Raw genomic sequence first — 17,093 nt, forward strand, 5'->3', positions numbered from 1 at the left:
TCCTCTATACACCGCTGCAGATGGCGGCCATGATGCCCTGTACCATCAATGTAGCAGTCTGTACATGCCAATACAGTCTCAGAGTGAGTACCTATTGTAATCCTTGTAATGGCAAAAACTTTGGTCAGTACAACCTTCCTGACCAATGAGAAGTGCATGTGAGGTTTCTTCTCCCAGAAGAAAGAAGCATTTCTAATTGGTCAGCATGGTTATGTGGTTGTGCTAAACAATGAGTACTTACCATTGCAAGTAATATGATGGACAATCACTCGAGGCCTGTGTATTGCAGTATACACATTGGCTACACTGGCAGCATGGGGCATCGACCACTAGGTCCAGTGTTGTCTAGATGGTTGGCTAGGATGTTTTTGAGTTTATATATTTTTTTTAATGTACTTTCATTTTTAATATTTTTGAACAGAGCCCTGCATGTACTGTCTGCTCCTAACCGGTTAGGTATAATGGCCATCCCGTGAAAAGATGAATTTAATGTGGCTGAATGAATAATTTGTTCACTTGGGATGGTCATTAAAGGTTAAGAAATGTAAAAAATGGTTTACCATAAACTAAACTCCATAGTAAACGCTTATGGCATACCTGTCTCCTGTAGTAATATGCTATTTGCTATCACATTCTTTTTACATTTTTACATGAATGCTGTCAGAATGGCATTGTTAAAATGGCAAACTAGTGGTGCAAAAAAGTTATGGTATTTTACGGGCTTTTTTATAATATTTTAGGATGTGTACTTTATTACAAGCTTATTTAGTTCTTCATGTGCCTATAAAATGCCTTATGGGGAAAAAAAAGAGATATATAATTTTTGTTTTTTCTTTTTAACAGGCTAGTTTTCCCAATAAAATCCAGCCTAAAGTACTTATATCCACCTCCTACAAGCACAGTTTTGGCAAACATTGCAAATGCCCTAGCAAGTGTCCCAAAGTTCTATGTTCAGGTAAAACCTGTTTAATTACATTTTACATTAAACAAAAGTATGTATTTTAAAGTATTTAGTTTATATAGCACTACCACAATACAGACACACAAGAACAAGAGGACAGGGACTGTGTGCTTGCATTAAAAGTACTGAATGTACAGCAGGGATTATACATTAGGCCATTCAAACAGTTGGTTCTGAATACAGGAACTAAAAATAAAGCTGCTACAAAGGGCTTTTTAAACTGCAATTTTTTTGCCCCTTTACCCCCAAAAAATCAGCCATCATAACCAGAACCTATATGAACCAAGCTCAAATTGTGGATTGCTTGGCAATTTCCACATCAACCAGCAGTAGATGGACAGCATATAGACAACCGGTGGGATTGCTCACATCATATAAATGGACTGGTACCAAGATTCCAAATGTACGTTTTTACTGTACTTCCTCCACTCCCCAGTCACAAGTAATAGACATAAAGAGATGCAGGGTGACGTACGTTTTTGAACCACGGGGAAAATGTTTTAAAGTTGTACTGGGAAATTAACCACTTGCCGACCGCCGCACGACGATATACGTCGGCAGAATGGCACGGGCAGGCATATGGGCGTATATATAAGTCCCTGCCTGCCCGCGGGTGGGGGGCCCGATCGGGCCCCCCCCCCGGTGCCTGCGGCGGTCCGGGATGAGGGGGCGGCCATTCATTCATGGCCACCCCCTCGCGATCGCTCTCGACGAATGGAAATCCCCCGTGACATCACTTCCTCTCCTGTAATGTAAACACAGGAGAGGAAGTGATGTATTCTCTCCTCCGTGTCGGTATTTTCCGTTCCGACACGGAGGAGAGCGGATCGGTGAGTTGCACCAACACTCTACACACACAGTAGAACATGCCAGGCACACTCACACCCCCCCTTTACCCCCCGATCACCCCCCCAATTACCCCTGCCCCCCAGTCACAGTGACACCAATGTCATTTTTTTTTTTTTTTTTTTTTTTTTTTGCATTGGTGTCATTTGTGACTGTAATAACTGTTAGGGCAGTTAGAGTTAGCCCCCTTTAGTTCTAATGTACCCCCCTAACCCCCCCAATAAAGGTTTAACCCCGTGATCACCCCCCGTCGCCAGTGTCACTAAGGCTGGGTTCACATTGCAGCGGTTTATGAGAACGAATGTGATTCGCACCGCACTGCAGTGCAAATCACATCCGATCTCTGTGCGATTCGAGTTCAGCCATTCGCCGCACCCGCCACACCCGCCGCAAATTCGCACGGGACCCTTTTTTTGGCCCGCAGCAGAATCGGATCGCATGGGTGTTCACACCATGCGATCCGAGTTTGCAGATCGCACTGCGATATGCGAACTGATCTGGGGGTGTCAGTAACATTTCACTGACACTCCCAGCAGTCCGCATAGGGCAGTGTGAACTGCCGCCGGGAGGCATGCGATGCGGGAACCCGCCGCGGATTCGCGGCGTTTCCGCATCGCTCCAGTGTGAACCCAGCCTAATAAGCGATCATTTTTCTGATCGCCGTATTAGTGTCACAGGTGACGCTAGTTAGGCAGGTAGGTATTTAGGTTCGCCGCAGCTTTTTATAGCGCCAGGGACCCCCATATACTACCGCATAAAGCCCCCTGATTGCCCCCTAGTTAACCCTTTCACCAGTGATCACCATATAACTGTTACAGGTGACGCTGGTTGGTTAGTTATTTTTTTATAGTTTCAGGGCACCCGCCATTTATTACCTAGTCTCACTAGTGTACCCCTAAATTTAGGGGTGTCTACTTTCCAAAATGGGGTCATTTGGGGGGGGTTTGTGCCATCTTGGCATTTTATGGCCTTCAAAACTGTAACGCCCTTAGAAAGCCTGAAGGCGGTGCTTGGTTTTCGGGGCCCCGTACGCGGCTAGGCTCCCAAAAAGTCCCACATATGTGGTATCCCCGTACTCAGGAGAAGCAGCAGAATTTATTTTGGGGTGTCATTTCACATATGCCCATGGCATGCGTGAGCAATATATCATTTAGTGACAACTTTGTGAAAAAAAAAAAAAAAAAAAAAAAAGTTTGTAATTTTCCCGCAACTTGTGGCAAAATATAAAATATTCCATGGACTCAACATGCCTCTCAGCAAATAGCTTGGGGTGTCTACTTTCTAAAATGGGGTCATTTGTGGGGGTTTTGTGCCATCTTGGCATTTTATGGCCTTCAAAACTGTAATAGGTAGTGAGGAGTGAAGTCAAATATTTACGCCCTTAGAAAGCCTGAAGGCGGTGCTTGGTTTTCGGGGCCCCGTACGCGGCTAGGCTCCCAAAAAGTCCCACATATGTGGTATCCCCGTACTCAGGAGAAGCAGCAGAATTTATTTTGGGGTGTCATTTCACATATGCCCATGGCATGTGTGAGCAATATATCATTTAGTGACAACTTTGTGTAAAAAAAAAAATAAAAATTTTTTTTTTGTCATTATTCAATCGCTTGAGGCAAAAAAATAAAATATTCAATGGGCTCAACATGCCTCTTATCAATTTCCTTAGGGGGTCTACTTTCCAAAATGGGGTCATTTGGGGGGGTTTTGTACTGCCCTGCCATTTTAGCACCTCAAGAAATGAGATAGGCAGTCGTAAACTAAAAGCTGCGTAAATTCCAGAAAACGTACCTTAGTTTGTAGATGTGACAACTTTTGCGCAAACCAATAAATATACAATTATTGACTTTTTTTTTACCAAAGACATGTGGCTGAATACATTTTGGCCTAAATGTATGACTAAAATTGAGTTTATTGGATTTTTCTAATAACAAAAAGTAGAAAATATCATTTTTTTTCAAAATTTGCGGTCTTTTTACGTTTATATCGCAAAAAATAAAAATCGCAGAGGCAATCAAATACCATCAAAAGAAAGCTCTATTTGTGGGAAGAAAAGGACGCAAATTTTGTTTGGGTACAACATTGCATGACCGCGCAATTACCAGTTAAAGCAGCGCAGTGCCAAAGTGTAAAAAGACCTCTGGTCATTTACCAGCAAAATGGTCCGGTCTGAAAGTGGTTAAAGAACTACTGATTGACTAAGGAGTTATCCTGTCCCTAGGATCAAAAAACTTTATTAGAAGGGAGCCTGGAGTAGAGCTTCTCTTTTCTTATCACCCTAGTTCGACCCACTGTGATTAGTTCCAGTACTTTAATGGATGTCTTATTGGTCAAAATGCATTAGCGGCCCCTACTAAGAACGCAAGCACGCTATGAGCCGCGGCACTGCACTATTTTTATTGATGCTCGTTTTATTCATGCTTATGCGTAAGCATGAATAAAACGAGCATGCTGATACAGAGAGATTTTGGAGGAGTGTATCCTAAAGGTATTCAGGAATTCCTTCCATGCTCCTGGGCCATGGGTTTGAGCTTCTTAAGGATACCTAATAATGTTCTGTTTTATGTACATTGCCAGTGTGCTCGATTGTTTGCTGTTAAGCTGGAACTCTTAAGGGTCCTTTCACACGGACGTTCCCTCTTTTTCATATTTCATCAAAAACATCCAAGTGGATGTAAATGAATGATCATCCCTTTACATCCATGTCTGTTCGGGAAGCAGACCTAAACTAATGTAAATGGACAAATAGCCTGTGTTTGTATCCGTTTTTGCATTTGTTGTTGGGAGCCTGCAAACGCCAGCATCCCAACAAGTGACTCATTCCTGCTGTCATGGATGAGTCGCTGGTTGTAAGGATGCTGGCGGGTGCCAGCTCAGAACAACCAATGCAAACATGGACTGTTTTTTTTTTTTTTTTCATTAGTTTTTTAGATACGTTTCCGCTTTTTTAAACGGAACAAAAATAGACTTGTTCCATTTCTAAAAATGAACTTTAATGGATGCTGGTGTAAATGGTTGATTATTCATTTATATCCCATTGGTATGCATTGCTGTCCATATTTTCAAGCGTCAACGGATGGATGAAAAATGGACCGACAGATCTCCCATTTGAAAGGACCCAAAGGAATATGCTTTGTTTTTACTCTGTCAAAAACTGGCGTAATGGATCATGGATATATGCTTTGTTTTGGCTGAATGAGTTTAATTTTTACAATGGGTAATAGTGGTTGGTATCTTTGCTATATTTAATGAGATATTTTATTTTAGGTGTTGCATTTAATGAACAAAATGAATCTTCCAGCTCCTTTCGGACGTCTTACTGCACAACCTCCTTTGGTGAGCAGACGTTTGTATCACACATGTTTTGCAGCATTGGGGCTTAAAATGGATGTAAACCCGAAAATGTCTTTTTAATTAAGGCTTGCACCTTGTACAGTATAGGATTTCATGTAATCTGTGCCCAGTCTTTCCACTCAGAGTTAATCCAGCTCTGAGCATGCCTCTTATTCTTCTTTTTTTTAGTGAGATAAAACCAGGAGTGTTTCTCCCCTTGCTCTACTTCATATCCCCTCCTTCTTTCTTTTCCAGCTCTCCCAGGATTGGCTGCTCCACACCTCAGCATGATTTGGCATGCTGAAGTCATGTGGTGACTTTTCTGGGTTTTGACTGGATGTTAGTGATCATAGCAGAAGTTCAGTGTAAGAAATACACAGGAGAAAATGCATGTTGACGGGGAGTGTAGAGGTGGGCGGGGAGTCTGACATCATGACTCCACCCACCGAGCTCCGGACAACAGACCCTCCCATGGAATCTGCCCTTTTCAGGTCTCATAACAGACAGAGGGTAAGGATACATGCAGAAGGCATTTATATCCTTATAGATAACCACTATGGCAGTAGCTTAGATGAGTGGGTTTACATCCATTGTATATGTATATATGTATGTATGTATGTATGTATATTATTATTATTATTATTATTATTATTATTATTATTATTATTATTATTATTATGCATTTGACACAGTTCCCCACACACGGCTATTGAAACAAGACTGGCTAAAAGATAGAATTCCTTACAGGATGTCTCCAGCTTACAAGCTGATCTCTGACCTGTTTCAGTGGGCGACTGTCGCAGATTCAGTTAATTGTTGAAAGAATTTGCATTCATCAAACATACTGGGGGATCAATGGTTAAGAATCTGGGGTTTTTGCTAGGTCATAAGCTTCATAATAGCATGCAATGCCAAGCTGGGTTTTCCTAAGTGAGAAACGTCCTTTCTTGTATTGAGTGGAATAGACTCCAGATAGTGAGATATTATTATTATTATTATTATTATTATTATTATTATTATTGTGAACCAGCACTGGAGAAATGACACTTTGCTACAATGTAAAATAGTGAGTGTACAGCTTGTATAACAATGTAAATTTGCTTTCCCCTCAATAACTCAACACAAAGCCATTAATGTGTAAACCGCTGGCAACAAAAGTGAGTACACACCTATGTGAAAATGTTCAAATTGGGCCCAAAGTGTCCATATTTTGGCCACCATTATTTTCCAGCACTGCCTTAACTCTCTTGGGCATGGAGCTCACCAGAGCTTCACAGGTTGCCACTGGACTCCTCTTCCACTCCTCTTCCACTCCTCTTCCACTCCTCTTCCACTCCTCTTCCACTCCTCTTCCACTCCTCTTCCACTCCTCTTCCACTCCTCTTCCACTCCTCTTCCACTCCTCTTCCACTCCTCTTCCACTCCTCTTCCACTCCTCTTCCACTCCTCTATGACGATATAACGGAGCTGGTGTATGTTAGAGACCATGTGCTCCTCCACCTTCCATTTGAGGTTGCCCCATAGATGCTCAATAGGGTTTAGGTCTGTAGACATGCTTGGCCAGTCCATCATCTTTACCCTTAGCTTCTTTAGCAAGGCAGTGGTTGTCTTGGAGGGCTTTTTGGGCTTGTTATGTTGGAATACTGCCCTGTGGCCCAGTCTCTGAAGGGAGGGGATCATGCTCTGCTTCAGTATGTCACAGTACATGTTTGCACTCATGCAGCCCCAGACCATGACCCTATCACCACCATGCTTGACTGTAGAGAAGACACACTTGTTTTTGTACTCCTCACCTGGTTGCTGCCACACACGCTTGACACCATCTGAACCAAATACGGTATACGGATTCCAGTAATCCATGTCCTTAATCTGCTTGTATTCAGCAAACTGTTTGCAGGCTTTCTTGTGCATCATCTTTAGAAGAAGCTTCCTTCTGGTATCGCAGCCGTGCATACTAATTTGATGCAGTGTGCGGCATATGGTCTGAGCACTAACAGGCTGACTCCCCCACCCCTTCATCCTCTGTAGCAATGCTGGCAGCACTCCTACTTCTATTTCCTAAAGACAATCTCTGGCTATGACACTGAGCAGGTGCACTCAACCTCTTTGGGTTGACCATGGTGAGGCCTGTTCTGAGTGGAACCTGTCCTTTTTAAACCACTGTATGGTCTTGCCCACCGTCCTGAAGCTCAGTTTCAGGGTCTTGGCAATATTTATAGCCTAGCCCTAGGCCATCTTTATGTAGAGTAACAATTTTTTTTTTTTTTTTCAGATCCTCAGAGTTCTTTGCCATGAGGTTCCATGTTGAACTTCCAGTGACCAGTATGAGGGAGTGAGAGCAATATCACCAAATTTCACACCTGCTTCCCATTCACACCTGAGACCTTGTAACCTTAAGTCACATGACACCAGGGAGGGAAAATGGCTAATTGGACCCAATTTTGACGTTTTCACTTGGGGGTGTACTCACTTTTTTGTTGCCAGTGGTTTGGACATTAATAGCTGTGTGTTGAGTTATTTTGAGGGGACAGCAAATATACACTGTTATACAAGATGTACACTCACTACTTTACATTGTAGCAAAGTGTAATTTCTTGACAGCGTTGTCACATGAATAGATATAGTAAAATATTTCCAAAAATGTATTCATTTATAATATATTTTTAAAGTGACCCTGTCAAATCTGTTAACTCCAAGAATCTCGTACGAAAAAATATAATCTGGTAAGCCAACATGTTGGAAGTGTGCATCTCCCGTGTCCTCTGCGTCTCTTACTTGTTCGTTGCTCTGACCTCCACAACGTGACCTAGTAGTAAAGTAGAGGTCTGCTGTACGAACCAGTGGTGTGATACCTAATCAGTGGACGTTGGTAGTGCACGCAGATGTGTGTGGTTTTTTGTTTTGTCTCTAGAGGGAGCAGCAGCATTTTTTTTTTTTTTTTTGTGTGTTTCGAGCCAGCAGATGATATGTGAAAGTTTTTCTATACTTGAAAAATGTAATGTGCATTTGAACTGTCATAAGGTTGTTTGTTTTTTTGTTTTTTGTTTTTCACATCTGTTGCAGTATGCAGATCATTTTGCTGCACCCACACTATACCCACCAGTCCCACCCGACCTTCCTGAGAACCCTCCACTACCGGAGCTGGATGATGACTATGATATGGATGTGTCAAGCAGAGAAGAGTCAGAGTATGAAAGTGGGGATGATGAAGAAAAGGAGAGGTAGGTCTTGACTGTAATGCATGAACATCTCCACAGTCTGATTTCATAAGCTATAATTCAATAAAGAATATAATGTGTTGGTACCAAGTAGGACATAGTAGGAGCATTGTAGTTTTCCGGTACACCCTGTCAGTGTTCTGATCTTCATCGTGGTCAGTTAGGATTGTCCTTTGTCCTTATTCTAGATTTTGTCAAATTCTTGTGGTTGCAATATTATCTTATTGATAATTGTATCTTAGTAGTAAAATGTGAAACGCCCTACCTGTCAAATTTGCTAGCCCAGAATAGCTGTTAGTCTGATTACCTGCCCTGCCCAAATTCACTATGTCTTTTGAGTCAGGTCAAGTCATTTTTCTACAAACATTTTTTTTTTTTTTTTTCCTTACACAGCTGTTGGTTACTCTTTAACTGCACTTGGGACTGTTGAGTTCCTTTTTTTTTTTTTTTAAAGCTGTGCCCCGGGAAAAGTAAAAGTTCTCCCCTGCAGAGGAGGGGGCTACATCTGCACTGCAAGGCTTAACTGTTTGTGTCTGGGGTGGAGTAGTTTGTGCTCCTGCAAGCTTCTCCATTATGCTAAACTGGTCTCTAAAGACTGTTTCCCCCTGTAGGTCCTCTGACATCATTAAGACCAATGCAGGGACCATAGTCATCCCTGCCCAGTGTCTTTTGCTAAACTTTTCAACCATTCCTATTCAGATCTACACAACTCAATTGTTGGCTGCCAAAAAGAAACCAAATAAATAACATAAATGTGTTTTACTCTTTTTTCAGTTGAAATTGAGAAACCCCCTACTATATTAAAGAGGAAGTAAACCCTGATGAGTTTACTTCCTCTTTTTTTCCCTGCAAAAGTAAAGCATAATGGACTACTATGCATCGCATAGTAGCCCATTATGTGTCACTTACCTGACACAGGAGCCAGCGAAGTCGCCGCTGTCCCCTGTAGTCCGCCGCATCCATCTTGCTGGTGGTGTCTCGCAGCTCCGGCGCTGTCATTCGGCGAAGCCGCGATGACGTCACTCCCGCGCATGCGCACGGGAGTCGACAAATGCGGCAGCTCCATTCTTGGAACTGCCGCACTCAGTGCGCCTGCGCGCCGCTGTCTACGGCGCATGCGCCGTAGACAGCGGTGCCCGTTTTCGGACAAATATCTCCTAAACCATATAGGTTTAGGAGATATTGCTTGGACCTACAGGTAAGCCTTAATCTAGGCTTACCTGTAGGTCAAAGTGGTTTGTAAGGGTTTACAACGACTTTAAAGGTCACACCCATTTACACAGCATACAAAAGAAAAATGTAAATAGTGTGTATGAGATGTATATCCAGAGGTATATGCCCCCACCCCCCTTGTAGCAAAATACCTGTCCCGCATTTTTGTCCCCATAGACGTCAATGAAAACGCCTAAAGATATTTTTTTCCAGAGATTCTTTTTTTTCTTTCTTTGCAAGCATTTTGTCGCATGTTTTCTCAAACAGCGTTTTTACGCCCACCCCTTTTTCAGGAGCACTCCACATCTTTTAGTTAAACACCTAAATAAACGCCTGACAAAAGCATCAAAAACATGCAGTTCTGCTCCCAAAAAAACGATTAAAAAAAAAAAAGGCCCATTTCTCTCTCTGCTGATCCCGGCTGAGCAGGCGGATGACAGGTTTGCTCCGCTATGCAGAGCGGACATGGACCCTGCTCGCTCTCCTCTATGAGGCAGTTGGATGAAAATGGATTGCTTGTCCGTTTTTTCTTTCTGATTGTTTTCCGATCCAGTCTGCTGAACGGATGGCGACCGTATCCACATCCACCTGTTTTTAGCGGACAGGATCAGATGCTGGCGGGTGACCCGCTGACATCTGTCGCGCCATAGAGAACAATAGGTGGTCTGCTTGGGTATGCCTGAAAAAACGGTCTGCTAATATGAAAGGGGCCTTAGAGTTTTCATACACTTAATCACCAGGGTCAGGAATTTTAGCTTTTGAAAAAAGTGACCGTTCTTTTCAACTGAATCCATGGATTAAAATCCACAGTTCCATGGCTAAATAAAGATCCTTGTCCTTGTGTTTAGGGATGAGCTCATGCGTGTTCGCATGGTGCACATGCTGAACCCGCCAGGAAGTCGGCGCAGAGCTGTGCTAATCAATCAGTGAAACATTGCCCCAATGTGCAGCTGCAATGTCTCACTGCCTGTGATTAGCGCAGCGCTCTGCCGACTTCCTGGCAGGCTCAGCACGTGGACCATGCAAACACGCCTGAGCTCATCCCCACTTGTGTTAAGTTTTATGAATCTAGCCTGTTGCAAAGTATGTGAGCGTACACGTAGATGCCATAGTTTAGTGTCAGTTTAGCACTTTTTTTTTTATTTTTTATTTTTTTGGGCAATTCCAATTTGCCAAACATGTTCTAAAGTTGCTAAGCACTGCTCAATTATAGTAATATTGTTCAGATGGGAGATATATCCAATGGACATAAGGGAGGAGGTGTTGGAATCCTTCTAGCCCCACATAGCACCTTCCAGGTACTTCAGCCACCTCCCTCTCTGTCACTCTCCTCTTTCGAAGCACACTGCATTCGTCTCTTCACTCCAATTTCTTTAAGAATAGCCGTGATCTACAGGCCCCCTGGACCAGTATCAACATTTCTTGATGACTTCTCTGCCTGGCTACCCTACTTTCTTTCTTCTGAAATCCCCACAATCATTCTCGGGGACTTCAACATCCCTATTAATACTAACACCTCTGCTCCTTCCAAACTTCTCAGCCTAACCTCCTCCTTTGACCTGAAACAGTGGATACATGATCCTACTCACTCCGAAGGCAATATCCTTGACCTCGTTTTCTCTCACCTTTGCACTTCATGCAACCTCTCTAACTATCCATTCCCTCTCTCTGATCACCACCTTATTAGTTTCACTTTCTCCCTCTCCTTCACCTCCTCTCCGTCCAACCGCATTAAAGTTACCCGCAGAAACCTACGTCATCTCAAGCCTTCTCTTCTCTACTCTGCTATTGACAACCTCTACGACAAAATCTCACCCCTATCCTGCACCAACCTAGCCACTTCTGTCTACAACACTTCACTTCTGGCCTCTCATGACTCACTGGCCCCCCTCACTACACACAGAATCAAGCCCCGACCCCTTCAACCTTGGCAAACAGATGCCACTAGAAGTCTGAAAAAACTTAGTCGTGCTCATGAGCGCCTGTGGCGCAAGACCAAGTCTCAGAGAGATTTCAACCAATATAAATCTGCCCTCCAAAATTACAATTCTAGCCTCCTCTCTGCCAAGCAGAACTATTTTATCACTCTCATCAGCAACCTATCATCCCGTTCCCGTCAACTCTTCTCTACTTTCAACTCTCTACTTCGTCCTCCACCGCCTCCACCCGCCAACTCACTCACTGCCCAGGAGATTGCTAATCACTTCAAACAGAAGATTGATACAATTCGCGTGGAGATTTCTACTGTTCTGATACCCTCCACGCTTTACACACCATGCCCACAGGCACAATCGTTACTTCCCTCTTTCAACCCCACTACTATAGACGAAGTTGCTAAACTACTTGGTAATGTCCACCTTACCACCTGCCCTCTGGATCCTGTTCCCACGCAAATGCTGCGTTCACCCTCTGACTCTATGCTACACTCTCTAACTCACATCTTCAATCTCTCCCTCTCTTCTGGCATCTTCCCCAAATCTCTAAAACATGCACTTGTCAAACCCATACTTAAAAAACCCTCACTGGACCCATCCAATCCAAACAACCTACGCCCCATCTCCTTGCTCCCCTTTTTATCCAAACTACTCGAACGTCTGGTCTACAACCGACTGAGCGTCCACCTCGCTGATAATAGCCTTCTTGATCCCCTTCAGTCTGGATTTCGTCCTCAACACTCCACAGAAACTGCTCTCCTAAAACTAACAGACGATCTACTAACGGCCAAAACCAATCAACATTATTCTGTACTCCTCCTCCTGGACCTCTCTGCTGCTTTTGATATGGTTGACCACCCCCTCCTTCTCAAAAAACTCCACACCTTTGGTCTCCGTGACTGTACTCTACGATGGTTCTCTTCCTACTTATCCAACCGCACCTTTAGCGTTTCTTACAACTCTACTTCCTCCTCTCCTCTTGCTTTCTCTGTTGGGGTCCCCCAAGGTTCTGTTCTTGGACCACTCCTATTTTCAATCTATACCTCCTCCCTGGGTCAACTGATAGCCTCCCACGGCTTCCAATACCACCTCTATGCTGACGACACCCAAATCTATTTCTCTACCCCTCAGCTCACTCCCTCTGTCTCCTCACGTATCACTAATTTACTATCAGATATATCAGTCTGGATGTCACACCACTTCCTCAAAATCAATCTATCCAAAACCGAACTTATAATTTTTCCTCCCCCATATGCCCCTTCCCCTGATCTCACTGTCAAAATTGATGGCACAACCATAAGCCCATCCCCTCATGCCAAGGTTCTAGGTGTAGTACTGCACTCTGAACTCTCCTTCAAGCAACACATCCAATCACTGTCCAAATCCTGCCGCCTCAACCTCCGCAACATCTCCAGAATACGCCCCTTTCTAACCAATGAGACAACAAAGCTCTTCATTCACTCGCTGGTCATCTCTCGCCTCGACTACTGCAACTCCCTTCTCATTGGCTTACCTCTACATAGTCTATCACCTCTTCAATCCATTATGAATGCCGCTGCCAGACTCATCCACCTTACCAATCGCTCGGTGTCTGCTACTCCTCTCTGTCCATCCCTCCACTGGCTTCCACTCAGCCAAATAATTTAATTCAAAATACTAACAATTACATACAAAGCCATCCACAACTCTGCCCCCAGCTACATCACTAGCTTAGTCTCTAAATACTAACCTACTCGTTCTCTTCGTTCCTCTCAAGACCTCCTGCTCTCTAGCTCCCTCATCACCTCCTCCCATACTCACCTCCAGGACTTTTCCAAAGCCTCCCCAATCCTACGGAATGCCCTACCCCAATCTGTCCGCTTATCTCCTACTTTATTAGCTTTTAGACGATCCCTGAAAACACTTCTCTTCAGAGAAGCCTACCCCACCCACACCTAACTGTATTTTCTTTTTCTCCATCAGCTCACCCCCCACAGTTATTACCTTTTTGTTTCAACTTGACCCTCCCTTCTAGATTGTAAGCTCTAACGAGCAGGGCCCTCTGATCCCTCCTGTATTGATTTGTATTGTAAGTGTACTGTCTGCCCTCATATTGTAAAGCGCAGCGCAAACTGTTGGCGCTATATAAATCCTGAATAATAATAATAATGTAGTTTTGAAAAAATTGCATGTGAAGGTTTCAAATTTGCAGACTGTTTATAATGCATGTGTTTGTTTTTTTTTTTTTTTAAATATCCAGGGTTGCTCGTCTAAAAGAATTGGCAGATATGCTGCCCAAGAGACGAAGTCAGAAGAAACAATCTCGTCCTCGAAAAAAGATGAAGATTAAGGACCTTATAGGCATGCCTGCGGCACTCCAGTGAGTCCTGGAAGCATGTACTGTACATTTAAAGTGTGACAAAGTTTGTGATCAAATTAATCTAATTTCTTGTCTTTTTCAGACATGCACATGCACCACTGTTACCGTCTGAGGTGTTTGAACAGCCATGTATTGTAGGTCCTAAAAAAATGGAATTCCACATTCCTGCAGATGTACCTGCTGCTGCTGATGGTAAGCTTCTTCTAAATAAACAAACGCATACCCTTGCACACACCACAGTATTCAGTGTGACAAATCAATCTGCTTCGAACTTCAGTCTGTTCAGTTGGGCTTTGACAATAAAATCTAGAAGCTGATTTGTTGTTCTGCACAACTGCACCAGATTCTGTGTGCACCAGGTTTAGTAAATATGCTCCTATGTGTACCCACCACCATTGGCCGCTCAACTCCTATGTTGGTTAATAGGTCTAAAATGTTGTGTCCCTTTTAATGGCAATATCTGGATAGGATTTGATCCTCCTAGTCTGTTTTCTCCCAGTGACGCTCGGGAGATATCACAGTTGGAAGCTCAGGAATAAAATACATGGACCATCATAGCACTTACCATAAAAAAAAACACTATTAAATAAGTTCATACAACAAACTCACGTTTTTTAGTGCACTGGAGGCCGGTGCACAACAGACAAGTAGCATGTGTAGAAAACCTCCCAGTGGCACTACTATTGAAGGCTGCAGCTTGTGGATGGATAGTCTGGATCTGTCCCCTTAGCGGCTACAGACAAGTCTAAAACTGAAAAACTTTTGCCTTAAGACCCCTTTTACACCGAGGCGCTCAAAAACTGCCCATAAAACGCCAGGCGTTTTTGCGACGTTTGCAGTGCGCTTATTTTAAGGTCATGTGACAGCGCTTCCCATTCATTTCAGGGGACATGGGCGTTTTTGAGACGCTTTTTAAAGCGCTCCAAACATGCCCCAAAGATGCTGCTTGCAGAACTTTTTGCACTGTCCCGACAGCACACTGTCCCAGTGTGAAAGCTTCCATTGAAATTATTGGGCAGCGGTTTCCAGGCGCTTTTCAGGTGCTATTTTTAGAACAAAGTGTCTGAAAAGCGCCTCAGTGTGAAAGGGGTCTTGGTTATGCTTCAAGGGCAAGTTTACACTTGCTTCAAAACATGGTTTTGGACACGCTTTTTTAAAGCTCTCTGAACGCCAGTCAAAGCTCCTGTCAATAAAATGGTTAGCTTAAAGTCCCGTTTACACCTTGCTTTTGCTTGGGGCTTCAGTGGGGCTTCAAGCGAGCTTTGCCATAGATTTCAATGGATGCTTTGAAGACGCTTTGAAGCACCACTAAAGCTGCATAGGGTATATTTTTTTGAAGCAAAGCCGAAGCAAAAGTACGTGTAAACAGGACTGTAAGCTAACCATTTTATTTAGTGACAGGAGCTTTAACAAAGCCTGTGCGAAGCCTTGTTTTGAAGCAAGTGTAAAATAGCAGTTAAAGCGGGGTTCCACCCTAAAGTGGAACCTCCGCTAATCGGAACCCTCCCCCCCTCCGGTGTCACAATTGGCACCTTACAGGGGGGAGGGGGGTGGAGATACCTGTCAAAGACAGGTATTTACACCCACTTCCGGGCATAGACTCCCGTGGGAGTCTGTCATATCCTGTCCTGCCGTGCTGTCTGCTGGGACACACATGGGTCCCAGCGACAGCGCGGAGAATTTCTATTGCGCAGTAGGGAACCGGGAAGTGAAGCCGATTCGCTTCACTTCCTGATTCCCTCACCTAGAATGGTGACGGCAGCAGCGGAGAGCCGATCAATCGGCCTCGGCTGCCGGCATCGCTGGAACCCGGGACAGGTGAGTGTCCATTTATTAAAAGTCAGCAGCTGTAGTATTTATAGCTGCTGGCTTTTAATATTTTTTTTTTTAGGTGGAATCCCTCTTTAATGTGTGTTGAACTCTCATCGAAAACAATATACTGTCAGTGTGGATTTTAGTATTTTCATGCAATTGTTAGTGTAACTACATGCCAAACTTTTTCTCTAAAATAAAATCCCACAATTTGGGTTGTCCCCAGAAAAGTAATGGAGGAGAAATCTTCCAATGAGCACACTAGTTCTGGTGACCTGGGGGTCCACAAGGGATTCCCTTAATTTGCAGGGATTTCTTATGACTTCCTGTTTTGGCAATGGGACAGGAAGCAAAGAGTAATCGCCCCAATGGGACACAGATGGAAAAAAAATTAACCAACAGGTGTTATAACCCTCTCTTACTCTATCCAAGTTTGTAGTTCTACATTAAGTTTGTAGTTCTACATTAAGCAGGAAAATTGACTGAGACCGCGTCAAATACAAACTTTCTGGTTGATCCATAATAAACATATGAAAGGGACATCATTTGTGTAAAAAGTCTTAACAATTTACCTGTGAAAGTCATAAAGTGCACCTGACCTGGCCTCGAGGTGTGTCTAAAGTAACAACTGTGCTGAAGCGCAGGAACAAATACCTGTCAGATTTCAAATCCCTGTGGAGCCCCTTGTATCCTAGGGCTAGGCTGTATATGAGCCTCAACTTCTGCTCCAGCTAAGATTAACCCCCCCCCCCCATCCTTCTTGGCCCTTAGCTCCACCCGGTCATTCATTGTGCAGGTAAGTGGGCCTCAACTGTTTAGTGTCAATTGAGAGTTGAATAACTGAGTAGGGCTTAGTGCTGGGTGGGTTAGCCTTTACTCTCAATTTTGGCAGAAGTGAAACCCCCTTATACAGCCTGGGCCCAGGATCCAATACGCTCCAGGGGATCACAGGTATCTATTCAAAGGTTAAAGGCAAAGTTCACCTTTTGGGACCATGTTTCTTGTTGCACCCTAAATATGAGTGTAGCATGAAACTGACCCTCGAAAAGTGGAATTTTTAACACTTGCAGGCAGTGTAGGGTTTCTTTCCAAACTAGGATATCTTTCTCAAGTCATCTTCCAGGACGGCACACCTGAGAGATGAGAGGCTCCTCCCTACAGGAAACACAATCAATCGACAGCTGTTTTAAGTCCCCACCCTTCCCCTTGATCCTCAGTTTTTGATTGTGTTTCTCCCTACACAGCGAAACTGTTTGTTTTTTTCCAAATGACCCGAAGCCTGGGGCTGGTGGTCTCCCCCTGGGAGCCGGACCACAAGCCTGGGAAGCCTCTGGGTCTGGTAGGATATTCTTGTCCTTCCTGGGGGGTTCCCCTATCTTTTCCTCAGGGCGGGCAGCAGAAATTGGAAGAGCCCCCCTGAGAGC

At 43.8% G+C, this 17,093-nt stretch overlaps 1 protein-coding gene across 3 annotated transcripts in view; it reads left to right on the forward strand.

Moving 5' to 3' along the window:
• RNPC3 (RNA binding region (RNP1, RRM) containing 3) overlaps positions 1-17,093 on the forward strand; it is a 67,414-nt gene that overhangs the window by 27,240 nt on the left and 23,081 nt on the right. For all 3 annotated transcript variants that reach the window (XM_077452790.1, XM_077452792.1, XM_077452791.1), the window contains exons 5-9: positions 844-955; positions 5,069-5,137; positions 8,198-8,355; positions 13,738-13,857; positions 13,940-14,049. In XM_077452790.1, coding sequence (XP_077308916.1) covers positions 844-955; positions 5,069-5,137; positions 8,198-8,355; positions 13,738-13,857; positions 13,940-14,049 — 569 coding nt within the window. The remainder of the gene's footprint in view (positions 1-843; positions 956-5,068; positions 5,138-8,197; positions 8,356-13,737; positions 13,858-13,939; positions 14,050-17,093) is intronic.

Source organism: Lithobates pipiens, unplaced genomic scaffold, assembly GCF_037356315.1.
Source record: "Lithobates pipiens isolate NorthernLeopardFrog02 unplaced genomic scaffold, aLitPip1_a1.2 Scaffold_23, whole genome shotgun sequence".
Classification (NCBI taxonomy): domain Eukaryota; kingdom Metazoa; phylum Chordata; class Amphibia; order Anura; family Ranidae; genus Lithobates; species Lithobates pipiens.